Source organism: Acanthaster planci, linkage group LG01 (genome assembly GCF_054643075.1).
Source record: "Acanthaster planci isolate LZ-2023a linkage group LG01, COTS_SCS, whole genome shotgun sequence".
NCBI classification, from domain to species: domain Eukaryota; kingdom Metazoa; phylum Echinodermata; class Asteroidea; order Valvatida; family Acanthasteridae; genus Acanthaster; species Acanthaster planci.
This window is the reverse complement of record NC_141777.1, coordinates 29,750,296-29,777,788: the sequence shown is the minus strand read 5'-3', so window position 1 is coordinate 29,777,788 and position 27,493 is coordinate 29,750,296. Positions and strand designations below refer to the sequence as shown.

At 41.8% G+C, this 27,493-nt stretch overlaps 3 protein-coding genes across 12 annotated transcripts in view; 1 reads left to right on the top strand and 2 right to left on the bottom strand.

The window, feature by feature from the left end:
* Positions 1 to 1,341: 1,341 nt before the first annotated feature.
* LOC110983217 (lysosomal proton-coupled steroid conjugate and bile acid symporter SLC46A3-like) lies at positions 1,342 to 10,090 on the bottom strand. Of its 2 annotated transcripts, XM_022242290.2 has the most exons (6): positions 8,844 to 10,019; positions 5,464 to 5,718; positions 4,705 to 4,788; positions 4,110 to 4,266; positions 3,081 to 3,118; positions 1,342 to 2,970 (listed from the first exon to the last, which is right to left on the bottom strand). In XM_022242290.2, exons 1-6 carry the CDS (start codon positions 9,703 to 9,705, stop codon positions 2,879 to 2,881), a joined length of 1,488 nt encoding a protein of 495 aa, XP_022097982.2. In that variant the 5' UTR covers positions 9,706 to 10,019; the 3' UTR covers positions 1,342 to 2,878. The 2 variants fall into 2 exon arrangements, with proteins under 2 accessions (XP_022097982.2, XP_022097983.2); XM_022242291.2 differs by lacking the exon at positions 3,081 to 3,118 and having other exon boundaries at positions 8,844 to 10,090.
* Positions 10,091 to 11,043: 953 nt separating this feature from the next.
* LOC110983221 (proton-coupled folate transporter-like) lies at positions 11,044 to 18,490 on the bottom strand. Of its 8 annotated transcripts, none has more exons than XM_022242301.2 (7): positions 18,096 to 18,490; positions 15,973 to 16,831; positions 15,433 to 15,687; positions 15,030 to 15,113; positions 14,550 to 14,706; positions 13,793 to 13,848; positions 11,044 to 13,240 (listed from the first exon to the last, which is right to left on the bottom strand). In XM_022242301.2, exons 1-7 carry the CDS (start codon positions 18,108 to 18,110, stop codon positions 13,173 to 13,175), a joined length of 1,494 nt encoding a protein of 497 aa, XP_022097993.2. In that variant the 5' UTR covers positions 18,111 to 18,490; the 3' UTR covers positions 11,044 to 13,172. The 8 variants fall into 8 exon arrangements, with proteins under 8 accessions (XP_022097993.2, XP_022097996.2, XP_022097997.2 ...); XM_022242295.2 differs by having other exon boundaries at positions 11,045 to 13,243; XM_087143147.1 differs by having other exon boundaries at positions 11,045 to 13,243; positions 15,973 to 16,726.
* A 4,790-nt stretch (positions 18,491 to 23,280) lies between these two features.
* Positions 23,281 to 27,493, top strand: part of LOC110983181 (proton-coupled folate transporter-like) — a 6,782-nt gene continuing 2,569 nt past the window's right edge. For both annotated transcript variants that reach the window (XR_015425528.1, XM_022242224.2), the window contains exons 1-4: positions 23,281 to 24,384; positions 25,430 to 25,687; positions 26,232 to 26,315; positions 26,531 to 26,687. Coding sequence is in view for 1 of the 2 variants with exons in the window: in XM_022242224.2 (XP_022097916.2) it covers positions 23,553 to 24,384; positions 25,430 to 25,687; positions 26,232 to 26,315; positions 26,531 to 26,687 (1,331 nt within the window). In the remaining variant the exon portion in view is untranslated. The remainder of the gene's footprint in view (positions 24,385 to 25,429; positions 25,688 to 26,231; positions 26,316 to 26,530; positions 26,688 to 27,493) is intronic.

Sequence of the window (27,493 nt, the reverse complement as noted above, 5' to 3'; positions counted from 1 at the left end):
GTCTGGAAATTAAAAAAAACAAGAAAGTAGGGGTCATCACGACTTAGCCTGGGGAAGAGCTTACGGCCGGTACACTCCATGACTCCTCATAAACTTGGCAGAAAGGTCCATCGACCATCGACCTTTTCTTGAGTATACTTTTTTTTGGGGGGGGAGCATGAGAGAAAAGCAAATATTGTGTAGTTTTTACGCCTGTATAAAGGAAGAATGTAAGAAATGACGTGCTTCAAATGTCTACAAAACCCCGCGTTTAGATTATATCGACCGTTTTATTCGGGTGCTCGGTTCGTGTATTTGAATATTATTACTGTAACCATTCTTTTGAAACACCATTGACATCGCAAAAAGGCTTGCCGTCAAATCTAGTTCTGAACAAAACCTTGACAGTTTTGAGGAGATAAGGATTCACAAACTACACTCCCACAATGTAGTGAGGTTAATATAATTTCTATCAAACGGGATGTCCTTTATGAATAAATATGTAGGTTGTGAATTCATTTAATTTGGTGGTTCCGTTTTTGTTACAATTTTTTTTTTAATTCCAGTTTAGCATGTAGCTTAAACAATCACACTATGCCGCATCTGATATTGTGCATTAAAAAAGTCATGAGCCAGTCGGTCGGCTAGTCAATAACTGCTTATTGGAGGAGTCAACATCCATGCACCTTCAAACTTAACAGTTCATGTAGGTCTGTGAGGTGTTCGTTCACCCGTGAATAAGGGATTGAACTATTGGTATTCACATGCTAATAAGGTTTTAAACAACCTTTCTGATTGGAGCAAAAAGTTCAAGTTAAAATGGACGGGCGTTAATATCGGCCAATCAGCTTGATTCTAACATCATATTTAGACAAATTTGTGCTCTTTGACTTAGAGCTCGAACGAAAAAATTGGTTGAGGGCTTCCGAAGTTATGAGTTTGCAGTGAGCCGAGGTGTGACCGAAATCGGCCTGAAAATCGTTAGCGCCGCTATAAAAATAATACTTCGAAATTGACGGGTCTTCAAAGTGATTCAAAACTACTATTGTTATACTATTAGAAAAAGGACTAATGAACATTCAACTTGCCGAAAGAACAAAATTGAAAACACTGAGCGTTCCAAAGTTATGCTCTCAAAAAGAAAAAAGTGCTGTTTTGGGAGGTGTTCTTATGGATTTCCGCTTCCCAGCGGATGCTCGTCGCTTAGGTTACGCTAAGAAATTCATATGCAGTGAGCTTTCCGGGGGGGCTTTCCGCGGGGAGGGGAGGGCAAAGCCTTACAAAGCTCAAAGAACCGGCTCGGGAGAAGGGTGAAATGAGGCTATCGAACAGACTGAAGAAAACTCAAAAGAAATCAAAATGTCTGCTTTCGTAAACATTTAATAAGGCCACCGGCCTCCAACAAAATACGAAAGGGACTGTAAATGACAACGAGACGGAGCCAACGCCCTGTGGCCAACTGCACTGAATAAAGACCACAGCTTGTTTTTAACTCCACGGCGAACAATAAAGAAAATTACAAACATTTTAGGTGGCAAATGTGATTACGTAAAACAACAAAAGCACTAACTGGCTAAGAAATTGCAATCAACTAACAGTGGAAAGTCAATTTTTTTTTTTTGGTTTGTTTTTTGTTTTTGTTTTTCAAGAACACTGGTGATGTGGAAATCATTACTTTCGCTTCAACTTTTCTCCTTTTTATTTCAGCTTCATCCAGGGGATTCAAGCATACCCGTCGCCCCCCACTTCACGACGCCCGAGCTTCCCTATTTTTAGTTCATTGTTAGATGCAGTTTCCAATTAATTTAAGATAATTCATTCATTAATGAAACAGACATGTGACTCGAATATCAACGATAACCCCACAACCATTGTATACATATTGCTATCGGCAAAATCTGTCTTATACATTTTGTGGTTTGAAAGCGATTAGCTTAAAACCCAAACGAGTCTACCTTAGCTATGTTATTGTAATCCACTCACCGCTGTAATTTATTAGATAAAAGCTTTTCCAAGGTTATTACTGTAGTGCTCATGCAATGATGCGGTTTACATTAATCTTGAAACGAGCACCGACTCTCACGAACCCCATCCTCTTAATGTTTTGGAAGACCATTTCTCACCTGGATTCCAGCGGCAGGTGATGTCTTCATGACTTGTTTGCTCGTGCGAACCACGGATTCGTTTTGGAAACACAACGCATTGGTATAGTACAGTTAACATTTTCCAGCAAAAAACAAAGGCTTCGATGCTGGTAACTTACCAGCATCGATGTGCATGCTCATAAAATCTCTATATATGTAGATTTTGAGCATGACCGCTACAACTACGTGCGATTTGCAGTTTTAATCGAGGTGAAAAATCTTTGCCTGTAAAACACGTGAAATGTAGCCTGGCGGGGGGGGGTTGAATTACCGAGTTCCCTCTGCTGTAAAAGGTTTTCAGATAGACAATCTCCACGGAGACTATTTCAAGATGTTAAATTTAATAACGGGTTTTGCCCTAACAGCCGACGGCTGGACCGACCAGCCAATCTCAGCAAGCTCGGTGGTCGAGAGGTTAAGACTTCTGGACTAGTAGGCTGGAGGTCGTGAGTTCACGTCCTGCCCGAGTAATAATCAAGTTTGTGTTTTTTTTTCGCAAGCTTTCAAACAAACACTGAGTACACAGTATAATGAATATACGTTGGTGTTTTGGGGAAAGAAACATGGAACCCGTTACAAATCTTCTAAATGCAGACTGAATAGGCCTGTACAGGAATTGCTGGGTATGTCACATCGGCCCCGTCACCATCTTGTCCCTCACCGAAGACATGATGCGTACCTGGTTATTACTTCGTGAACAAAGATACATTTTTGTACAGAACAGTTTTCTTGACCTAGCTAAACGCTTTCAGAACTCATTTCGTTGTCTTGGGGGAGGAGAACAATTCCGTTTCTTCTTCACCGCCACCATACGAGTTGATCAACTGCTGCCGAGCATCCATTTTATCTGCAACAGGGAAATCATTACATCGGAAAGCACTTTAGGACCTCGTAAGGGGCAAAATTAGCTGTATTTTTTGGAAGGATTTCAGTTTTGAACCGGCCCAAGCTAGTTACCTTTCTTAACAAGATGGCCACTCAAACACCACATGTACCTGTATTTAAGAAATAATTGAAAAAAAATAGACTTCAAAAATTAGCAATATTAGATTAGTTCGAGATAGCACCGTGGATACATCACTTTTGGGTATGTGGGGTTCTGAAAAGAAGAAATCATTCAAAGAGAAATATAGCCATGGTGCTACCGCAAACCTGTTTAGTTTACTTACTACCTCCACGATGAAAAGCTTCAAATCTCACTTGGCAAAATTCATGGAGTGAATTTACATTTTGTTTCTTGCCATCAATTGTACCACGCAATTCTGGTTATCCTAAGTTAAATACACGTTATCATCGTCCTTATATCGCCATCATCATCAAACTTATCACCCACATCGTAATTAAATTCAACATCATTACAACCACACTCAAGTCAACAACCTGTCAATGAGAACCTTTGCCCTTGTCATCAGCGTTTCAGTTGAAACTCGAAGCCCCCAGACAGACCTAATGAGTCCGAGACCGACAACTGAAGATCCACAGGCGAGAAATCTGTTTTATAAAAATCAATGTCTCCTGCGTGTCGAGACCAATCCAAAGATGGTACATGTAAATGGCTGGAAGATTTCCGCAAACATTCCGGTATGAGAAATGTCCCGGTAGTTTCAAGGTTGTGATTTTTCACCGTCTCGGTCTCTGATTCCGACTTTTGTGTCCCGATAACACATAATTACCCCGACTAAGTCTTCGAGTTTGATTTTTTAACTCACAGTTCAAAAAAAACTCCTTCACAAAAATTTGCCACAAAAAGTGTGACAACACATAACGTAACTAGGGCGAAATTTCTGAGGGAGGGGCAACCCTTAGTTACGTCATTGCATTCCGGTAGGTCCATATACCATCCCAACCGACTATCCGCAGTTTTCACACCTGTTTTGTCGTCAGTTTCAAGTGCCAACATAATCTCCAAGTTTCCGTATTCGATAATTGACAAACACCCTCAGAAACTTCATAAGCAGTGCATATTAACTAAACAGCAAAACTTACGTTATTATGGATAAAAATGTGACAAAAAGGATGCCCATGACCAGAAAGGGTAGGCGTGGCCAGATTGGCAAGGTAGCGGTGTATAGAAGTTGGAAAAGGGCTCTTCCTGACAGATGGCATATTGTTTGAATAAGCATCGTACAGGCAAACACAGCCCCTGAAATCAAATGAGAATATACAACCTTATAATATGAAACGGAGAGAACATTAATAGAGTCTACTAGTAATTATACATAGTTTTTAATTTGAGGTTATGGCACGCCAAATTCGGAATTTATTCTACACTTCACTGCAAATATCAACATTATAAACGATGCTACAACTTACATTACACGCAACATTTAAAACATATCTCTCAAAAAACTATTTGTTTCCAAAAATATAAACAGTTTTCTGAAAACAGATCTCACGAGAACGAACTGGAGAATTTTTATCTCATACAAACAAACTTTGGAAAAATATATACCTCGTACAAACAAAGTCGAAAAAAATATATTTCATAAAATGAACTTCGAACAAAATATACTTTACGTTGTGGAAATATATACTTCGAGGGCACTACAGGGCTTTCGTACTATTCACTCTTAATAATTACCGAATTCATTAGAATCTACTAGCTTGCACTTGATGGATGAAATGAGCGTGTTCGGAAATCCACTTAAACATCCAACCAAAGGCACTGCAAAGAAATTGATAAAGGGTTTTTAAAATTGACATCTATGGGGGCTTTAAGACTTTGCGTGGTAGCCATCTTGCATGGCAGAACAAAAACACTGGCCTGCAAGATGACAGCCTTGCTATCCTTCTCTAGGCCTATTCTTTACTTTATTACCGAACCCTAAACCTTGATTGACAGAATTGTAATTGTACGAAGACGTAACTCGGTGGACGGCCAATCCCACAGCATTGTTTTACTTGTAGGTTCTGGGTCAAGCTTAGCCAATGGATCATGGTGGTAATAAGATGATCATCGCGCTTAACGTTTTGTTCATTATGTTTTGTGAGGGATTAGTCGTCACCGACCATCTTGGGTATGAATGACAGAGGGTACAAGCGAAAGTTGTGACTAAACTTTTATGATTATGCGAGGCGCATTTTACAGGTACGAAGTGAAGTCGAATACAGGACCCATCATCGGTATAACATTTCAAAACAGTGTCCCTTCTCAGTAAGTCATAACTGCCAAACTCATGACTAGAATAATGAGGCATGCCAATGAGAAATCAGAAAAAGGGGAAATATTGGTAGTTTTCTCAGGCCCCCCCCCCGTTTTCACAGGCGTACATCGCATGCAACGATTACCATTAAAAGGCATTTCACAAGAAAGCCTCGGGGAAACAACTGGCCTATATACCTAGCATCATCATGAGGGTGTTGGAGGCAAAGGCCCTCAGCACAAGCGAAGCCGACGATGACAACAACGTGATCATGGCGAGGATCATGTCCGATCGGATACTCCAATGGCTGATGTGCACGTAGAGCAGCGGCATTCCCACGGCCAGGATCATACCCCTGACGGCATCCTTAACGGAGAGGTACGCGAGGAGGGTGAAGGGAGCCCAACTCAATGGCGGCTTGCTGGTGTACAGGCGGGTCACGTCAATTTCCCCTGACGGCAAAAGTCAGAAACAATCAAAATGAACCATACACAGAAAAAAATCCTGAAGGGGCATTCAGGGCTCCTTACGCAGGCATTGACAATGATCCTGTTAAACCAGGAGACGATGATTAAAAGTGCATTCCTGCAGTGGCATCTCGCTCGAGGGGTAGGGCGTTTAGGAACGCTCGCGTAACAAATGTACACTAGCAGCGTCATTTATCCACGGATTAGTATAGTAGAGTTCCCTAACGTTGTGCACTGCGACTTCCACGTGGCTTTCCTTGTACACTGTTGCTAAATCTCTTGTTGAAAAGCAACAGCAAATTAATTGGGTTAAATGCTGGCGCTATATCCTCATAATACACGCCATTGAACCTTTGTTGATTTTTTTTTCACCCGAAATCAAAATATGGCGGCGTCCCGAAATTGAGCAAAAACTCAGCTGAATGTTCCCCAACGTGGCGCACCTAACAAAAAATAAAAATCAGAAAATCCCATATGAACATTTAAGAGGTTCTATTAAAGTTGATAAATTCTAATGAATCATTATTACTTCCACTTCATAACTAACCACAAGTTCGTAAGAAAATCATTAGGGGCGCACTTTAAAGTTCATTTTGCACTTCATATAAGAAACAAAATCGAGGACAAACTCGTGTTCGGGTTCACTTTTCGCCTCCTATTTAATAAGGTATTTCGACATATCTGAATATTTCAAACAATTGTTAACAATTGAGATTATATGTGAAATTTTATAGCATTTCACCGGGAACTTAGTACCCCCATATTTTCACGTTCAATTTCTGTAATCGTTAGCATGTTACAATTCCTTCAACTAGGCCTATAGTTATACGAAAGCCGATTTGTGATAAACAGTGATATTTATTCATACACGGACAGAAATAGGCTGGGTGAATTTCTGCCTGCTACAGCGTAACCCATCTTGTTTCGAGGCGTCAAAACTTAAAGAAGTCGATAAAATGGAAGCTTCATTAAAAAGCTCCTCCCCTGTGCTCAACTCAAAGAAGGCTCTGGCGACGTCAGAGTTATAGCTCATTTTCACAGAACAGGCCAAATTTTCTTTTGTTTTTTGGGTCGTGTTCTTATTGATTATTATTTAATCCAACTGTATCCTGGATGATGCCGAGAGTTCTTTGTAAAGTTTGACATACATGTATGTTCATTTCCCAATAGACATTCGTGTCAACATTCGCTTAAGGGATCGTTAATTTCAGTTTGAATATCAACCTCTGAAGATGTAAGTTTGTTTAATCGTTGGCAGTATTAAGCTTACCCTGATTTATTTGAATTTGTATGGCGTCAGTTTTACGAACCGCAAAGTCTTAGGAAATTCAGTTTCTTGTATCGATCGCAGGGTGTATCTATCGGATGATAGTTTCAACAGGCCATCAGCGCATGCCCATCCTCTCCCGTCCATCCTCTCCCATTCCCATCCATCATTGTTTGCAATGCATTCGGCACTCAGTCAAATTATAACCTTATATTTTCGATACATTACGCAATCCTTCCCATGGAGGTCAACCTGCTCCAACTGCTTTTTTTTACCCCTCAACCTATTCCACTGTTCATTCTCATCCATACAGAAGGTCGCATGCTGTACCAGAATTTGTTTCTGTCATTAAAAAATTTACAGACATGCATGTGACCTTTTCATTTTGTTGTCAGAAAAGGTTAAAGTGTGCCAGAGAGTCCACCACTTGATTGATCGTGTTTAATAATTTGCTTGGGATCACTGTGTACTTGGAATGAAAGCTTGCAAATACACCAGATCTTTAATCCATCCATTTTAGTCCCGTTTTAGCGCAATGCTTGGACCAGCCGTAAAGTTTTCTTTCATCACACATGATGGCAAGAGTTCCATACCACATCACTTGACATCCTGTGCAACGGCGGTGTGGCTAAGGGGACGTGCCCCCCATGAAAATCGCCCCCCCACACACACACACACATTTGCATTTCAGAAACGGAAAAATTTTCGAACCCCAAAACCAAATAAGCTGCCAGTCAGCCCCCTCCCCACTTTAGCGTGAAGCCCACCGCTTGCCCCCCCCCCCCGTTCAGAGTCCTGGCGACGCCGCTGCTGTGCCCAAACCCTATGAGACTGGTCTTGACTTCTGTAGCCCTATGCATGAACCTACGGTGGCTCATCTCCGCCAGGTACACACTTTTTTATTTTACGGCGTTATAACGCCCTAATACGGGGTTGTAACGCCCTAATTTAGGGCGTAAAACGCCCTAATTTCAGGCGTAATAAACGCCCTTCTACGGCGCAGTAACGCCCTATTACGACGTAATAACGCTCTACGGCGCCCACGCAATAACACGCGTGGCTCCTTTTATGCGCATAGTATTTGGAACGGTTACTGTGGCCATGCTTGGACGGTTCGAATCTTATAAGGTATATGATAAAAGCCCCTTTGTCTGCAGGGAGCAGAGCGTTATTACCCGCAATCGGTTGTTATAACGGACGTTAATAGGACGTTATTACGCCTTAAAATAGGGCGCTGTAATGCCTTAAAATAAAAAAGTGTATTCCTGGCGGAGATCAGCCACCGTATGAACCTGATATTCCACACAGACATGAAACTGAGCAAAATCTAGTCAAAGTTTTTGCTTCTTGGAATTTTCTGTTTGGTGAGAACAATACTGCCTTCTATATTTAAAAAATTAGGCCACCCTAGCTGTTGAGATTTTAGCAAATAAAGATATGATATTACTCTACACATTCATGCATCTATTTAAGAAAGTTTGAAAATGTGGCATATCAGGTTCATGCATGGGCCACAAAATTCAAATGCTTCAGTATTTGCCATTCATAAGTTGGGCTTTTGGGTATTCTAAGTTGGGCATGTTATAGTTGGCTGATGTCACTGTCGAGATAGCGATATCCATGTCTAGAAATCTTCCCCACGCACAGTCACAACCATCAAAACACTTGTGGCACTGTCGAATAAAGTCTGAGAAGCGCCCGTAACTAAGCTATAGACGATTTTTAGAAAAGAATGAGCGAACTGAAACAAACGAAACCCACAAAGTAAATTCAGACTAGATTTTGTTACGAAATACCTTTTCAACATTTCGCACCCACAACTAAAATAAAATGGACCATGTACCTGAGGATCCGACTGAGGACAATACGCCGACTGTCTGGTTGATCAGTAGCAACTGCCTCCTATTCTCTGTCCTCCATATCACATAAATCATCAGAGTCCTTCTCAAACTCCAGCCAACAACAGAGCAAATACTTTGGGGCGACTGACCACTGGTCACACCACCAGAGTCCCTCGAGTTGTCCTGAAACGCTCGAACATCGACCGTCTCCTCTAGCCAGTAGTGGACGTAGGCAAGAACAGCCACTTGGCTGAGAATAACGATGAAAAAGACTACGGCGTAGTAGTCGGTGTGGAGCAAGGGAGAGACCAGTACCATGCCGATTGGCCCACCTATCAACCCCATAGACTCCATAACCCCCAGCCGGAAACTTCTATCTGAATGGTCTGTGATATCGCATATACAGCTCATGGTGGCGATGTAAGATGCCTGGTAGAAACCGAACAGACCCGTCAGGGCCGAACTGAAGAACATATAGTACAGTGGGAGAAGTAGGAAGTAGGACTGCATTAAACAACTAACAGATCCCAGTATCAGGCCTAGTGAGGGTAAAAGAAGGAGCCCTCGCCGACCAAATCTATCACTGGCTGAGCCGAACACACTCGAGACCAGGATACCGAGGAGGTTTGCACAGATGTCGAGATAGAAACAAAAAGATGCAACATCTTCTTGAATCGCTCGGCTGTAAGAGGTGTTCCCAGCCAGGTCCGGCGAGCCTTCACCCTTACCACACATTGTTTCATTGAGCCTTGAAAGACATACCTTCCGGTGTACTAGGTCCCTGCTGGCTAATGAGTGCATCGCAAGCGCCATTGTGAATAAGAACCTAACTGGTTCTACCGTTACCATACGCAGTACCCCCATTATGACTACTAACTCAACGGTGGACTCCAGAGTTGATGATAGGTGGAAACGGTCAAGCACACCCGTTCAATTCTGCTCGTCGGCTGGGTTCTCTATTTCTATCTCCTTGGTTCTGATTCTCTCATTCTAACAGAGAACAGTGCCAAAACTGCCACATCAACACTTATAATTTATGTAATATGTTCACTCAATTGTGACAGGTGTTTGAACTGGTACAATGTACGTGTACATGTAGCAGGGTATAGGGAGGCGGCATACTCGACAGGCATAAATATTCACAATAGATGTATAAGTGATATGCGGGGCAGCCACTGATCAGTGCTTTTGTTATGGGGGTCACGCACATACACGTTGTTTCCCTATGGAAAAAAATCACCGAGAAGACGGCTGCCGTGCATAACCCTTTACCTTCGGAATTTTCTTATGAACAATAGCGGTCCGATGTGCTTCAGGTAACAGGCTTCCGTCTTTTTCACTGTAACAAAACACATCCCCAAACATGGAGGGAAAACCTCGGTGCGCCGGCCCGGCCCTGCTCCCAGCAAACCATCAAGGGCTTCTCTGCACGGCTCCACTGTCTCGGTGGTTCCATGCCAGTGTCCTTCCCTTTGGAAGTATACCCAGCAAGAAATGAGACCGAGGGGTACCCCCCCAACATGTCCAATCCCTATACACATTCCAGACTATTGTTGCTTAACACATCCCCCCAAGAAGTCTGAAAGGAATTCCTCAGATTCCTGCGAGACAATGACCAACACAAAGCAGGGGGGGGTTCTCTCCGTCTCATACCTTGCTGCATATGTTTGGAAGTATAGCCTTTTACAAGCCTCGGAATTTGTTGATTCCCACTGTTGCCGGTGTTATATGTGAGAGTCATTGCAGCTGCAGTCTCAATAAGGAACGAGGAATCCGTGAAATTGAAGTCAAGGACCCGCCAACTCAAAATATCCCGGTGAGCATTGATGTGCTAAGGCTTTTCCAGACTTCATGGGCTTAAAAACCAGACCTTGATATGGCTCATAGTGCTCGGTGTGACAGCTGCCATCCCGAGAGTTACACCTACAGTGCTCTGAAAACATCCGAGGCTTTCGTACCGAGCTCATGGCAACATCCGAAACTTTTGTCCTGACAAAGTACAAGAGCGCAGCTCTGGATTCCTGTTCTAGATAGGGAAAAGTTTTGATTTTGCTGAATTTCCCAATTTTATTCCATGCATTTTAAAGCTACGCCTGGGGAAATTGGCAGCGAGCGGCACTACCGTGTAAACGGTTTCGCATACGTTTTGTTGCCACCAACTCCAACGAACGGGTGGATCGATAATCAAAGTGGTTATATTGATGCATTGGGCCTGGGCATGAGTTAAACTGAAGCGACGTCACACCGACGAACCCGTGATGACTTTACACTTTGTTTACGTGTAATCTTTCAATACATGTACATGTACATGTGCATGTATGTAACTTCATAGGAAGCTTAGCTTCCACGCAAAGTGTGACATCATTAGTACGAAGGTCTTTAAGACCCTGTTTTCATTTTTGGAACTTAGGCCTATAGCAACAACGAAAGAATTAAATTTTCTGCAGGCAAAATTAATACCGGTTACTCTGATGAATAATTTCAAATCTGTGATAAAGCGTACCTTTAGTATTTTACGCCAGATTTTGAAAAAAAAAACAAGGTAAAGGAGCTAGACTTGGAACACGGAAATCCTAAAATAGTGGCCATCCCATTTAACAGTAAAAATTATTAAAAAGATTCGAAGAATCAAATCCAAAACGTTTCCTCCGGTTTTAATCCCCTGTGATGGGAAATGTTTAAATCGCAAATATTTAAAATCTGTTAGGCATAACCAAACTTTGTACCTTTCCCGTCTAGTCGGTATTTGCACCAGTATTACAACAGAAGCCACCAATCATGAATGTTACTAGGAAACCTATTTTGCACAACTTTCTACACCCTTGGCATCTGCGGTGTTTGAGGATAACCTTTTTGAAAAGACCGCTTAGTAAACTGTCCAAGCTTTACCTGACAAAATAATAGTCAGCGATTTCATAGAAGGAAAAGTCTGTTCATTTTTATTGGTATTTTTTCTAAATTGGAAACCTAAACCAAAATGTGTTCATATTTGTGAGAAAACTTTTCATACTGGCCTACTCCTATCCAGAGAAATAACAAAGAATCACGAAAGAAAAAAAAGAAAATCAAGAAACAAAATAGTCGAAAGAATGGTAAATTTTGACTCTGAATGTGACAATGAAGTTCCTCAGGAATGTCACTACACCTGTCTTCGTGAATATGCAAATTTGCATCAGCATAAAAAGCGAAGTGGCACCAACACGCCCATAAATAAAAATTGAAGATAATGTTGAATAGAACACATGGTGCATTCAAACGAAGTTACAAAAATAACACAGCATGGCCCTTCATGTTACTACTGATACAGGTCTCGTCGAAGAAAGTCTGGAATTTCACAGAAAAGAAACCATAATTTCTTGATTACTTGAAAATAACAATATAAAATTTGCGTAACTATACAAATTAGAGCATTTTCCCTTTTGATAAGCTCCCACCTGTTTATAGTCGACAAATGCATATTACTACACGTACCGTTTAGTACCCTAAATTCATGCATACAAGTATTCACGCATCTATCTCTCTCATCGTGAAACTCTTGAACGAAATTGCACTGACGTTAATTTATTGTAGATGATCGATCGTCACTTCGGCATTTTTCTTTCTGCAGCTATGTGCGATTCAAAGCTTTTTCAGTGAGAATTCAGGAAAAATGTCAGCAGAGCGTAAAGTTTTGCTTAACAGACTAAATAAAAAATGAACCGGTTGAAATTCGAACAAAATGCTGGCTGTTCGCTCACGATTGCTGTTGGGTTTCCGATAATGGGTGCCCGATAATGGACTGGTCCAAAGATCGCTATGCGCCCACGCGGCGCTATACGATCTTTGGACTGGTCCCTGTCCTTATTCAGAGGACGTGACTGAACTAGAATCACACTGATCACAAATGTCTGAACGGCTCTACCCATACGACACTAAATTGTGTTTAACAGGACTGCGAATTCACCGTTACTAGTATTTCACATATAGTCCACCACTATAGCTCGTAATGATGATACTGTCTCGATCTTTAGCTGTATTCCCTTCCTTCTCTCAATACTGCCAATTCATCAGTGAAACTTGTCATACTAGATACATACAACCTGAGACACTTGTCGACACCTGGCAACCATTTCCAACGACAGGAATCGACGATGATGCCGTTATATCCAGTTTAATCGCTAGCTCTGGCGGTCTTGTAGTGCTGCTAAGTCATGGAAAATTTTCTCGATGCAAACCCCCAAATGGTTCCTTTTGTCCGGTGAAAACTGCACCGACGGCTTAAAAGGGGATTTAAAAGTGGCTCTTGACCTTATTCGGTGCATTCTAAAGTACTTATGCCAGCATATTAATCACTACACAACCGCATCGTCCATTTCGGAATCTTCAGTTTCGCTCAGAAGTTTCACAGCAAACTCCCGATCTTCTGAAAAAAAAAAAGAGTGACATTTTCAGTGATACATCATGCGGTCATTTTAATACAATGTACTTTGCACAGAAATAACTGGACTAAATAGATTCCTAGTTAGATGTAGTGAACCCGTGACATACGGTGACAAGAAACAAGAGGAAGGGTGATTACTTTGGCAAGGTTTGAAATGGACATGCACTTTCCGAGACACACATTATACATGGATATATATTTGTAGAAAAAAATAGGATTTCTTGCTACATCTCTCCTATTTCAGATGTTTAAAAATAGGAGAGAACCTTGGTCTGTACAATCTTCAAAGACATATTAAAGGGATTTATTTTAATATTGAGTGGCATTAATTGCAGAAAGAGATTATTTTTCACAAATATTTACTTAGCCCCTTCACCCTTACCCTTAGTGGTATATAGGAAGGCAGGTTTGTGACCCAAATATATTTGAAAGCAGTCAACATCTCGTGAAAACATACTGACTAGAGGTACTGGGCAATTTTTTTCCTCAAATCTTGGGACTATAGTCGAGTTGACTGTCAACTCTACCTACCGGCCGGTGTGTGGTTCTCATTCAGTTTTACATCTGCCATGTCAAGCCACAGGTAACTGCCAAGGGGAAAATCGAGAGCGAATCATACCAAGATATTTGGGCTACGCTTACGCGCGATGCATTTACTTTGCTGGATAAGGCCACAGCGAGTAACATGTATTAATGGATTGGCAGCGTTGCTGTGGTTTAAGTTTGTACATATCGCAAGCAGAAATCGGTAACAAACAATTGTGATTTTGATAATATAAAGTTTAAGATTTTAGTAACACGTTCAGGGAACAATGTATAAAACAAAGCATTTGCCTTTTTTTTCAAAGATGGAACATTTGAATAAAGCGCCAAAATGTTGCAACGGCCATTTGTAAATTCTAAATATTTGACAAATAATGTAATTTATCTTGTCTTGCGTTGGGTGAATCGAAATATTTCCCTAAACTGGAACAGGCACTCGGTAATACCCTACAACCTGTGAAAAATATTCTATTCACGCTTCCACATGTAGACCCATCCGCCGACTTCGTTCGGCTTCACTCATTAACCGCCCAATTGACAGTGAGGGCCGATTTCAAAGAAAAACCATCAAGACAGAGAAACTCCCGTGAATCATGCAATTACCTATAGAGGGTTTGCACGGCTGCCACCTTGCAGGCTGAAGCTTTTGTTCCACAGGGTATGCAAAAAGGAGGTTTCCTGTTGAACAAAAGGACTGCCCTGCAAGATAGTTACCATACAAAGCCTGTATTGATTTTGAACTTACATAACAAGGACTAGATTAACCATGTAAATAGCACCGATTCCTATGAATGAGAGTCCAGGCCAAACATGCAGTGTTGCTGAGTACAAGGTGTTGAACAGAAGGGAGCCAGCGGCGACGAATGCGGTTTGAATCAGGACGGTGCACGCAAACAGAGCACCTGTGAAAAGTTTTTTGAGGAGAGGATATTTCTTTATATGTAAAATTTTATGGCCTGTTCGAGAACCGAAGTTACATTTCCAGGATTTTTACAGGCTTTGGGAAGGAAAGGATATTGTTCCAAACATTGTATTTCAAACGAAACATCTCCCATTTTGGGGGAGGGGCGTGGCACCTGTTGGCTTGCTAAGGATGTACCAATGATTTCAATCATTACAACATTTCTAAGATTCATAATTTAAAATCGGCGGAAAGACTACGATACAACAAACTAGACTCTATTGTCCTGGTTCATAAGGTATTGCGTGATATATGGACCATTACCGAATTCGTCGGGTTGGACGAGTTTGGACTTGATCGATCCCATGATCGCTCCTGGGTATCCAGACAGGCAGCCTATACCAGCCACTAAATAAAATTGAAAGAGGGAAAGTATGTAATCAATTAGTCCCAAATTAATCGAATATAACTTTTTATTCTCTAGTCCAATTACAAATCTTTATTTTTAATCAATGAAACTTGTTGCCCTTAAAAATATCTTTCCACACAGAGAAAAAAATCGCAGGCCTAGAAAGATGCACATAAGAAATGCACATGTAGTCAGGAGTGCTTAGAGATCATGGTATCGTCAAATAGAATGAGAACTTGACTCTTTTAGAAAAATGGTTAAAGAGGGTTGAAATGTTCTGATTATTGACAAATTTCTTTAACAAATCAGAGATCGTACCTAGCGCCATCATGAACATACTATGCGAGAAAGCCACGAGAATCATGGACGCAGCGACGGAAACCAGACCCAACATGGCCAGGACCAGGTCGAACCTGACCGAGCGGTGTCGGAAATACCCGAAAAGTATCGGCAGACCAATGGCCAGAGGCACCCCCTTTAGAAGAGTCCTGACAGAGAGATAGATCCCGATGGTACTAGCTGACCAGGTCAGAGGAGAATGTTTGGTGTACAAGATAAACAGGTCCAACTCCCCTTTTCAAAAAAAGAGGAATATTAATGGTTTGAAAAGAGATTAACGTTGCGTCATGGCACTATCATCTGTCATATCTCTTAATGCAGTTCACGCATGATGACTTACTTAATTTCCTGAGTCGGGCATTTTAAGCAAAATCAGTTCAAAATGGCTCAAAGAATTTTCAAAACATGGGTGTCATAGCAATTTACAAGAAATCATGAGATAGTTTCTCCAAGTTTGCGCATCCACAAAACAAAACTACTTCCTACTGATAATCCTTTCAACCTGACGTCTAAACTCACCTGCAAATGCAACAATGCCCAGTATACCAATCAGTTGGATGATCAACAGGTACCGTCTCCTTTTATCTTCTCGCTTAATGAAGTAGACTCTCAACGTTCGAAGTAGGCTGCTGGAAACATGGCGACACATTCTGCGCAGCCATACATGTGATATACTCCTCAGTTTTTTAGCGGATTTCACTGACCTCTTCGATGGCTCTTCAAGTCTGAGTGCAATATAGAGGACGATGACTGAATTCAATGCGATAATGAGCAAGTATACGACTTCAAAGCCGTGATGCTGCACCATAGCCCCCGCCGCCATCATGCCGATGGGTCCCCCGATGAAACTCATGGATTCCATGATTCCAAGTCGTTTAGTGCGACTCGACACCTCGGTGATGTCGCATATGTAGCTCATTAGCGCTATGTACGAAGCTCCGACATTACCAAAGACGCCGATGATCAAGGCACTGGGTAGGAGATAAGCCACGTGAGCGTGGATGAAGTGGGACTGCAGGAAGAAGCCCACTGAACCTAGAATTAGTCCAACAGAGGGCAGGACCATGACGCCCCTCCGGCCAACTTGGTCGCTGATGGCACCGTAAATAACCGACATGAGTGCGCCTGGGAGGTTGATGGCTATTGTCAGGTACAGGTTCCAATGAGCCGCCGTAGACTGCACCTCATTCTCTTCGTCTGCATCTTCGCTGATGTTGGCACATACTGCGGTACTGTTGTGTATTGACAGGCAAACCTTGTGGAGCACAAGCAGCTGGGTGACCGGGTATTGCATGAAGAGAGACATGGTGAAGAGAAAGAGCACAGGTTCGACTGTGACCAGGTTCAAATACCAGAAGGTCATCTTGGAACTTAAAATCTGTCAAATATCATGAATAGTAACAATAAATTCTCATGAAAAGATTTAAACACCCAGTTCAGAGTGGTGTACCAGAATCGCGACGAACCAATTTCAGAGATTTAATTAAGTAGGCCCTACGCATGAAAGTTCGACGTATGAAACAGGTTGACTATACCTGCGCACGATGCCGACTGATTGATTGTTGCAGTGAATCTGCATGCAGCCGTCGCACTTTCCAATCTACTGTAGACCTATTTGGATCGTATCAGTTTTGGTTGGTGCAGCGCACTTTTACACCCGATCTAATCCAGGGCCGTTTTCCAATACTCAACTTCGTCTCCGTCTCAGGCTTCGTGTAGGAAACCAATCCTCGATTGTGGGCCTGAAGAGTTTAACTTAAATTGAAATACTGTAATTTTTCACTCTTTTGCACCTTACTTGATGTTTTGTGGCACTCTCAGACTTACAATTGCGCTTATAACCTCAAAGTCAGCAAGTAAAAAAACAGTTGAAGCCCGAAACGAAGCCCAAGTCGAGTATTGGAAAACGGCCCAGGTGTCATTCACTCTACTGAAGGGTTGTTCCCCGAGTATTGACAAAATGGTTTGAAGCAATTGGGAAGAATTCATGTTGTATGCATGTTACATGACCGACCAATACATGTTCACTTCTGAAGTTGTCAACACCGAGTTGCCGCGTTTTAGTGAACATGAACTCCAGGGATTAATCCTGAGGAAAACTACTACAACCTTAATTGTTTGGGTTTGGCAAATCAGTTTCGACATGAACTTGTCCTGCGTCAAGTATAGCACTGTCCAAATTATAGTTGGCTGTCACAATTAGTTGGGACAGTTGTAACAGGGACAGTTGGGACAGAATAACATAAACCCTATTTAGGGCCTACCAAAAGGCGACATTTTGGGTCACAATCCACACAGTCCTGATGCAACGCAGGGTTAAATCACCTATGTCTGCAGTAACACAAAACGCAACAAACACACTCCTTGCACGCGTTACAACCCAGCTCCACTCCTTTTTTACAGTTCCGTGGATTGGTGAAATGCTAAGCTTTAGAAAAACCAAATACAATAGGCGTAGTACGTGCACTTGGAATGCTTTCAAAAATCCGGACACAATCTGTTCAGGGTTATACATGTATTCAGCTTCTGTAGGAGCAAATGAACCATCGGGTGCTTTTTCGAAATATTGTGGGAGTCCCAATACCTCTGTAGTCCAATGCAGTATGCCTACGAGAACATCACATATACCTCCTGTGGTTTACCTGAAATCCAAGCATGTGGTAATCGTAACATGTACCTGTATCCGAAAGGGAAATTCTGTGTTGTGTGACTTACAGTACAGCTCCAGACACAGACGAGAGTCGGTGACAGTCACACGACCATGCTTTGTATGGTACAAAACACACCTCGGTATTCATATCGGACTTAACCGGTGAATGCTTGCTGCAGAGGTAATCTTTTGTTGGCCTGGCCTGCGTAGAAACACAATAAGCCGACATGCCATACTTATCCTTTCTGTGCCAACGTCTATTATTCAATAGAACCAACGTATCAAAGATTCGTAAAGGTGGTGGACGAGTCACGAGTGCGCGGTTTTACGTGGATTTTGCGGGTTTTCAAAGGTATAAGTCAATCTGTTGGGAAATTATTGGGAGCACCAAAGGGTTCGAGTTAGTCATTGACATGTAGTGAGGGCGCTGCGTGGTTGGCTGGCTGACGTTTTTCTTTCTTACCGTTTCCGGGGATTTTTATCTGTTTTATCACCTTTTTAATCCAGCAACGTCTCTTTTAGTCTAATTGTTTGTGGTTTTTAAGACTGCTTTGTGCCTTTCGGAGTTCTAAAGTTGCGTCTAAGACCGATTTTTACGTATTTTTGGATTTTTCAATCTTACTGTGTGTAAAGCCTGTACATGCACCAAGTACTACGGAGGAGCGCTACATCACGCTGTTACGGATCTACGCCGTACTTTCTTTACTCTCAAATTCAAGTTGCTTCAAACCTTGCAGCCGGATTTCAGGAGCTCATTTTCTACTTCGGTAAAGTACAACACCTACGATTGGGTGAGCTCTTTCCAGATTTCTAAACCTCCATCCATATGTGAAGCAAAATGGCAGGATTTTTGCCAAATAGGCCCAACGAAAAACAGGACATGCTTTGGCAAGAATTGCCCTGCTCATCTCAGGCGATATCCAACCAAATCCGGGACCCAGACCTTCCACCCCCCCAGCTATCCTTGTGGAATCTGTAGAAAAAAAAGCGTTAGCTCAAATCAAAAAGCCTTTGAACGTGAACAATGCCTTACATGGTTCCATATACGAAGTGTACAAGCATGGATGATGTCATCTACCTGGTGCATATGAAACATAATTCTTATTCGTGGTTATGCTGCGGATGCGGCCTACCAAATTTCTCAAACTCGTCTCTTTTTTGTTTGTCACGACACTTCCAACTCATTTATCAGTTCTAGTGCGATCAATAACGATACAGATGATGAAAACCTGAATAGAATTGATACTTGTAATTCCAAACGTGAAACTTTTGGTAGACCCTTATGATCTTCTAGCCCCGAGAAACCGTGATACAAAGGTAAGGCAGATTGTGGAAAGCTGCATCGTCAAAACAAGCCGCTGAAAAGAATAAACATTAACTTTCAGAGTATTAATAATAAAATCGCCAAGTTCCAAGCATTGCTCGAAACAGAAGATCCAGATATTCTTGTAGGGACGGAAACCTGGTTACAAGCCTCAACGCATACAAGAGAATTTTTGACCGCGCATCATAAGCTGTCCCTCAGAGACAGGATGTCTTATAATACAGGCGGTGGTGTATTTTTGGCTATGAAGGCAGATTAGATAGCAAAGGAAGAACCGGACTTACAGACAGATTGTGAATCGGTTTGGGCCACGCAGTGTACACGTGAAAGGAAAACCAGCGTTGTATATTGGAGCCTTTTACAGAAAGCGTTATGGGAAAAACATAATTCAGGATCAAAATCTGCATCAAGTTGTTACAAGCCCAACAAGAAAAGGAAAGATCTTGGACCTCGTATTTACAAAATGTTCCCTTAAAATGTAAGCATCCTTCCTGGCATCTCAGATCATGAGATTGTGTCACTTGAGTTTCTCTTATCATCTCAGAAAATTAAGCAGCCTCGAAGGAAGATCTATATCTTCAAAGAGGGAAAGTTCGAACAAATCCAACAGGGCCTGACAAGATACTTCGCGTCTGTCACCGAAGAAGTTAGCTTATCCGTAAACCAATTATTGGTAAATTTTAAGCAAGCCTTGACTTCTGCTGTGGATTGGCGCATCCCTTCAAAGATGGTAAACCAAAATGATGGTTTACCTTGGTCTAATCATTCTCTCACACACAAAAATGCTGAAACAAAAGCAGCGAGCTATATGACAAGGCAATTAAGTCTGACCTGAACTCTGACTGGGAAATATTTAGAAATCTTCGTCGTACTTTAGACCGCAGTTTAAGGAAATCTCGTAGAGAGTACCTTCATGGTAGTGGAGAAAATTTGATCACAAACACCACCAAGCCTTTCTGGAGTTATATAAAATGTTTGAGGCAGGGCTCCACTGGGGTGCCATATCTCAACAGAGCTAAAGGAGCTGCTACATCTGCGTTTGAGAAAGCGGAAACCTTAAATAACCAATTCCAGTCAGTTTTTACCGAAGAGGAAAGTAGTACCCTGCCATCACGGACATCAAAGGAAACACCTCAAATGTCTCCGATTACTGTAACAACCGAGGGCATTTTAAAATTACTTAAAAACCTGAAACCACAGAAAGTACCAGGCCCTGATAACATCATGCTTAGAGTACTAAAGGAATGTGCTACTGCTATTGCCCCATTAATACAGCAGATCTGTCAGAAGTCCTTATCCACTGGGGAACTCCCCGAAGACTGACTGACTGCAAATGTGAATTCAATCTTTAAAAAAGGAAATCGATCTGACCCTGCAAATTATCGACCAGTATCCTTAACACCGATCCTTGCAAGCTCCTTGAGCGCAAATTCACTCAGCATAATGAAAGACTTTGACAAACATGACGTTTAAAAATGATGATCAACACGGATTCTGAAAGGGAAGATCATGTTAAACCCAATTGACCATCAATGATCTGAACGAGATTGTTGACAGAAAAGGGCAAACTGATGTCTTTATAATGGATTTTATTGAGGCTTTTGACCGCATACCATATCAACTGCTCCTACTGAAACTCCAACAAGCCAGGATCTCTGGTTCGAAAGGGTCAGAATCTTTCATACCAAAAATCACAGAACGTTGTTTTGGAAATAGTCTCTTCATCACCAACAGAAGTAACCTCTGAGTACCACAATTCCTGTCCTGGGGCCATTGCTTTTCATACTGTATACCTTAACGACCTTACCTCAGGAATTACATCGCAAGTTAGGCTCCTAACAGATGACTGTATCCTGTACCAAGAAATAAAGACAAGAAATGATTCTCAAGCTCTACAAGACGACATAAGTATGCTCACTAAATGGGAGTCAAGTTGGGAGATGAAATTTAACATTGCAAAATGTTATACTATGCATATTACCCACAACAAAAAAAACCTGTGCTGTCTGCCTACACGACGAATGGAAAAACCACTCGAGGAGACTAACAGCCATACTTACCTGGGAGTAGAAATAAATCATAAACTGAGTTGGGCTGATCGTATGATTGGGTTACTCTCTAGAAATCTCAGCAGCTACTCTCCAAGGGTGAAGGAAATGGCCTACAAAACCCTAGTCAGACCTAAGCTAGAATATTGTGCTAGTATCTTGGATCCGTACCATCAAGATCACAAAAGTAGACTAAAGCAGTCCAGCGGAGGGCGGCAAGATTTGTATGCAAAGATTTTCGACATAAAGCAGTATTTCCTCAATGATTCAAAACCTGGGACGTAAATCTCTGGAGGAGCGTAGAACCATCACTCACTGTGATGGCTCACTGTGTGTGAATGGCTCACTGTATCCATCCAGCCATTACCAAGTATCATTGAGCACAGATCATTACCGGTTTAAATCTGAAAAAGAGGGCATTACAACACAACAAAAATCCTCTGGTTCCTTTTCCTATCAATCAATCGGCACAAAAGACTGTTACAAATTCTCCTTCATACCCAAGACCCTTGTGGAATGGAATCATTTACCGGCCAAACTAAGGGAAGCTTCAAAGATTGATACTTTCAAAACAAAACTGTCTATAGTATTGATACATTAGCATTAATAAGAGGCATTCACCACGTGTATTAGAGTCAGCTACCCACCACGCACCTGCAACTTAAAATACGCCATGCTGGAGGTTGTTGCAGTACGCAAAAAAGAAGAAGTTTTAAACATTAATTTATTTTACGCTTTCATAGTTATTTCAACACCCATGTCACAAACATTCCCCAGAACAATACTTGAATATCTTCCCTCGAAATCGCTGAACTCAATTTCAAATTTCAAAAATGTCAATGATGGATATCATATAAGTATAATTTAGATTGTAGCATTCTGATTCTCCTTAAACGCACTGAATATGAACATTGGTTTACTATACCTTTTCTGTAACCAAGAAGTGGATATTCAAAGCATCACGGTGCTATTAGAAAGTACAAGGCCATCCGTGTGAGTAAACATTTTAGTCCAAAAACCATTTAATACAATAGAGGTGGGCAACCCCGTTGAAGGAACGGACTGACGGTTTACGGATGTGGGCCACCCGAGAAAGAACGGGCCGATATAGACAGATGTGTCACTCTTCAGAAGGATGAGCGGGCCATGTAGACGGTACCACCGAGGTGAGCCACCGTGTAGAAGGAGAACTGAACCTAGCTCTCCTTTTACTGAGAGTAGCCAAGAGATCTTGGAATCCATTTCAAGATCGATTTCAAGATACATCTCGAAATCCATTTTCAAGATATTTCGAAGTCCATTTCATGTTCCATTTAAATCCTTTTAGGAGATGTCTCGGAATCTCTTTTTCAAGATCTCCGAAAATTCTTTCTAAGATATCTCAGAACTGTTTCCATTTGCATGCTACAAGCAATATTCGACATTTTTATCCGATATCCTGCAAAGCATGCCTATAAACCCCGGCAAGTCATTCAATGTGACCCTTGTCTTGCATGCCCACAAAAATCACCACTCCGGGCATCTATTTTAGGGAATGGAGACTTCAAGCAAGACGTATACCTTAAATATACATGTACTGGCCTACATCGCCAAACAGGTAAAGCCTCTAAAATGATTTGTGGGAAGTTCCTCGTGTATATACAGGAATCACTATCCGTTCTTTCGTCGCAATTCCATACCCTATTTAAATCTGTAGTGTCTATCTTACAGTGGCGCTTTCGAAATGTCGGGGTGTTGGACATATTGGAAACGATGTGTTACTTATACCGGTATATTTCTCTATCCGTTTACGAGGTCTTCCCATTTTGTTTACCAAACAGTGCTTATCTTTGATGTATTAACAACCAACTGCTCGTACATGGCGATATATAAAAATGTAAGGGTATGCGCTTTAAACATGCGTGTAGTATAAAATAAGCGAGGCACTCAAATCAAAGGTACACAGGAAAATCAACGTTCATGATCCTTCTAGTCAGAGCTGATATTACTCGTGTAACGTTCAGAATTTCACCAATCAAATCTCTCTTAAGGTCATTGAGGTTGGGAAGAGAAGGTCTTTAGCATAATTTTCATAAATATGGCACATCTGGACGGGTTTCTACATCGTCACGTTACCAAAGTGGCATTGTTCCTGTACACATTTGGCATCGTGATGCAATGGCCCGTCACGCAGAACCTCATCCTCGACAAATCCTGTCAGGGTCTGCATGGTCGTGAAGTGTGCGACTCCCTCACCACTCATCCAGAGATCGAAGAGGAGATTCAGGATGCAGCGGCCTTCTGGGTGATGACCATGCCTAGCATCACGGGGACCATCATGGCCTTCAGCTCCCTGTTCCTGGGGTCGGTGAGTGATCGCCTCGGCAGGGGGACCGTGCTGATGCTGACCTGCCTCGGTGGGATTGCCATGTCGCTCTGCCTCATCCTGCAGACAACATTGACCGGCCTGAGGCCCACTTTGCTCCTCGTCAGCTCTGCGGCCATGGGACTGAGTGGGGGCATGGGGACATTTCTGGTTACTCTATTCAATTACATCACCGACAGCACCCCGGCGAACGAACGCACCAGTCAACTCAGTGTCGTACAGCCGTTCGCCGGTCTTGGCACCATTTTTGGCATGTTGTTGTCGGGCGTGGTTTCCAAGCATCTCGGCTTCGGAGTGGTATATGTAATTTTCCTTGGCACCCAGGTCACAGTGCTGGTTCTGGCGGCAACGTGTATGCAGGACTCAGCGGGAGTCCCGCCCGAGGATCCCGCGGCACCTTCTTCTAGGCTGGGGTTGATTGCTGGAATGATGGGGAGTCTCACTGCAGGTGTAAAGACATGTCTGAAGCCCAGGCCCGCTACCAAGAGGAAACACATCCTCTTCCTGGTCCTCTTTGGGGTCATTTCCATGATTGGCGTAGGAGGTATGTTTTTCTTGAAGTGGCATTAATATCCGAATTGTTTAGAGTTTGAGAAAACTTAACAATTAACAACGACGTTTGTGCACAAATGTAAACATCGGCGGGAGGAAAAGACATACAGCCGATTTGAATTCAGTGCAATTCTTCAATATTAAATTCTGTTCCGCATTGACATCATTTCTGTGATTACAGGAATTACAAACATACATACATGATAGTTCACAAAAATTATAGTTCACGAAGAAAAATAGACAACACTTTATCAACATCAAGCTTACAAAAGCACAAGAATTACATACACACATACAAAAACTGAATTACAATTAAAAGTTCTTTGTTTATCAGCCATGTAATTTATATTGTGTTATTCTTTCAGACAACAAACTCATTCTCTTGGTTTCCTTCCTTTGAAAATAAATATAATAACAAAAGTGTTCACAAACCAGATTATACTAATAGCGCTGTGCTTTCAAAAGACTACTTGAAAAAAAGCTTGCTAAGGAAAGACTAATACACAGCCTGCATACTCCTTTGTTATCATAAGCTATGCAGGTCTCATGTGCTAGGGGGAATGGATTTTGTCTTTTAACCAGACTTTCCCTTGTTCACCTGTATAAGGATCCTCACCCCGATCAGGCGGCAGCATTGTTTCTAAAACTCTGGTACTTTCAATTCTCAATGAAGTGGCATCAGGGCAACTTGCTATTCTGCATCTCGGATGGTCACTATGGCAACGGAAAGCTGTGGGGGGTAAAATTTGGATAGATTCATAGAAAGAGAGAGAGAAAAAATGGATAGAGTGCCAGTGGCCGGGTTCTCTCGCAAGCTCTCACAAAGTAGCAACTACCGACCATCTGTGTCCTAAAACGGACGCAATTGGCAATTTAACAAGATAAAATCGCTTTGCGCCAATTTTACCTTGTCGAAATTGCTGGTCGATCCTGCCATCACTCCAACATTAGACAAAAATAAGGTTCTTCTATAGCCTGAAAGGAGGGTAGTCAAAATTGACCTCAACTCCGCACTTGCATGTATTTTCGTTGGGCAGCCGACATGGGCTTGACAGTTATGTACACCAGGCGGGCGCCGTTCCATTGGGAGCAGACGGTGTTCGGCTACTTCACCGCTGCCAAGAACATCGGTCAGATCCTTGGTATGGCCCTTGGCACTAAGATTCTATTGAAGCTGGTCGGGACCGGAGGCTCGTCGCGTGATGACCTGACACTGATGCAGATTGGCTACCTTGCTCTCACCGTGGGATCGCTGGGGATGTCGGCCGCAACCAGTTCATATCATTTGATTCTGGGTACGCAAATGGCATCTCCGGTCATATATTAAACGTGATTCTGGAGTTAGTTGCCACTGGTGATGGGGTTTCACTTAACCCAAGTGTGTATTTGTTGAGCGCGATCGGCCGATCGCTCTGCGCGATTGGTCGATCCTGTATGAAATGTCCAACTTTACTTCTATTTTGAAACAGTCTTGCACGATGTGAATTAGAGAGGAAATGTAATCTGCTGTGACTGAATTACCGGCAAACACTAATTTATCGCATAAAGATCGAGCGATCGCTCGTATCATTTGATGGCATTCTGCTATGTTCCTTTAATATAAATGTGACTAAGCCTATAGAGATTACCGAAGAATGTAACACTTTTTAATGGAATAGCGATATAGTAAACATTCTGGAAATTGTCTGAAACTTTAAAATACAGCTGTTTGAATAACATTATTTAAATGATAATTTAGAGCCTGCAAATACCTCCTCTGTTTTGATAATAGAGAGGATCTTAGAGGTCCAAACTGTTGAATCACTGTACTGTGTTTACATTGTCGTGTCTTTTCTTCAGTTCCAATGATGAACTCCTTGTCGGGACCTGCACAAGCCGCCAGTGGGTCTCTTTCTTCCAAACTTGTCCACCCAACAGAGAAGGGTATGAAATCGGTGTAGATGACTCTTAAGTGTTTTGTTCGGTAAAAAATGCAAGTAAAACTCATGCACCGAGAAACGTTCAAAGTGCGTATCTCTGTTCATCTTGAACAGACCAAATCTTTGCCATGGGACAATCTGCAACAGAACTTTAGAATGGCATGGAATGGATCACTTGTATCTGTTCACACGAGATGAAACTTTTGTAATCTTTTCCAGGAGCCTTTTCATCATTTTCGTCCTTCCTGAATAACCTGGCCATGCCAGCCGGCACAGTCATCTTCACCACGGTGTATTCTTGGACGTCTGCGTCCACTCCCGGGTTAGCCTTCCTCATACAAGCCGTCATGTACACAATACCTATGGTCCTTATCGCGTGAGTAACTTTGCACTGATTGGATATTAGTTTGTGCATATATTAAAGTTGACACGAGTAAAAACGAGCAAACGGTTTTATTTCATACAATAAAATAAAATACAATAATATACAGACATGTTTTATATAACTAAGTGAGCATGTTTATGCAATATCAATCAATAGAATCTCTGGCTTTCAACTCATTTTAATAAATAGCATTTAAATACTAGATTTCTATTATATAAATGATTTAAATTATTAAAAAAGTTATTTATTAAAAATAAATGAGCAGTACAACATGGCATAACTTGAAACAAGCTCGAAAATTTGCTGCAAGATCAGGGCCCAATTTCCCGCATCTGCTCAAAACAATGAGTAGAAAACTTATGCTTGCAAAGCCGAAAAATTTGCTAACAGTTTAGCACTATTTAAGGGTGGCTCTTAGCGTGGTTGTGCCTACGGTCGCATTGTTTTGTCACTTTGTTGAGCAAGTCTTTTCTACGAGGTAAGCGTTCCTTTGGCTTTATGTTCTCCATGAAATACCCGGAACCTCTGTTAATGTAAAATCAAGTGCTTAGCAACGCCGTAGAGTTGGAATTGGTCCCGGATTCTTAGAACTGTGAAAACTGTAGACATTAAAGTTTCAAATTTTTTCTACCTGAAAATCAGGAAACTAAATCACAGCCTTTTAAAAAAGCAACAATCTCAAGACCATCTTTAAAATTGAATAATTAAAAATATATCACTGTCATCAATTGTTTTGTTTAAATACCTTGCAGTACAAAACGGATGAATGAAAATACACTTTTAAATTTCAAAGCAAC

Excerpts from the sequence above, each read along its gene's own strand:
- LOC110983221 (XM_022242295.2), bottom strand. Across the intron at positions 15,114-15,432 it reads TATGTTCATGATGGCGCTAG|TGGCTGGTATAGGCTGCCTG; the intron begins GTACGATCTCTG and ends AATTTTATTTAG. Across the intron at positions 13,244-13,792 it reads TGAGAACCACACACCGGCCG|AAGATCGGGAGTTTGCTGTG; the intron begins GTAGGTAGAGTT and ends TTTTTTTTTCAG.
- LOC110983217 (XM_022242290.2), bottom strand. The coding sequence starts at position 9,705 with ATGGGGGTACTGCGTATGGTAACGGTAGAACCAGTTAGGTTCTTATTC. Across the intron at positions 4,789-5,463 it reads CACCCTCATGATGATGCTAG|TGCCTTTGGTTGGATGTTTA; the intron begins GTATATAGGCCA and ends ATTTCTTTGCAG. Across the intron at positions 2,971-3,080 it reads TGGCCATCTTGTTAAGAAAG|ATAAAATGGATGCTCGGCAG; the intron begins GTAACTAGCTTG and ends TCCCTGTTGCAG.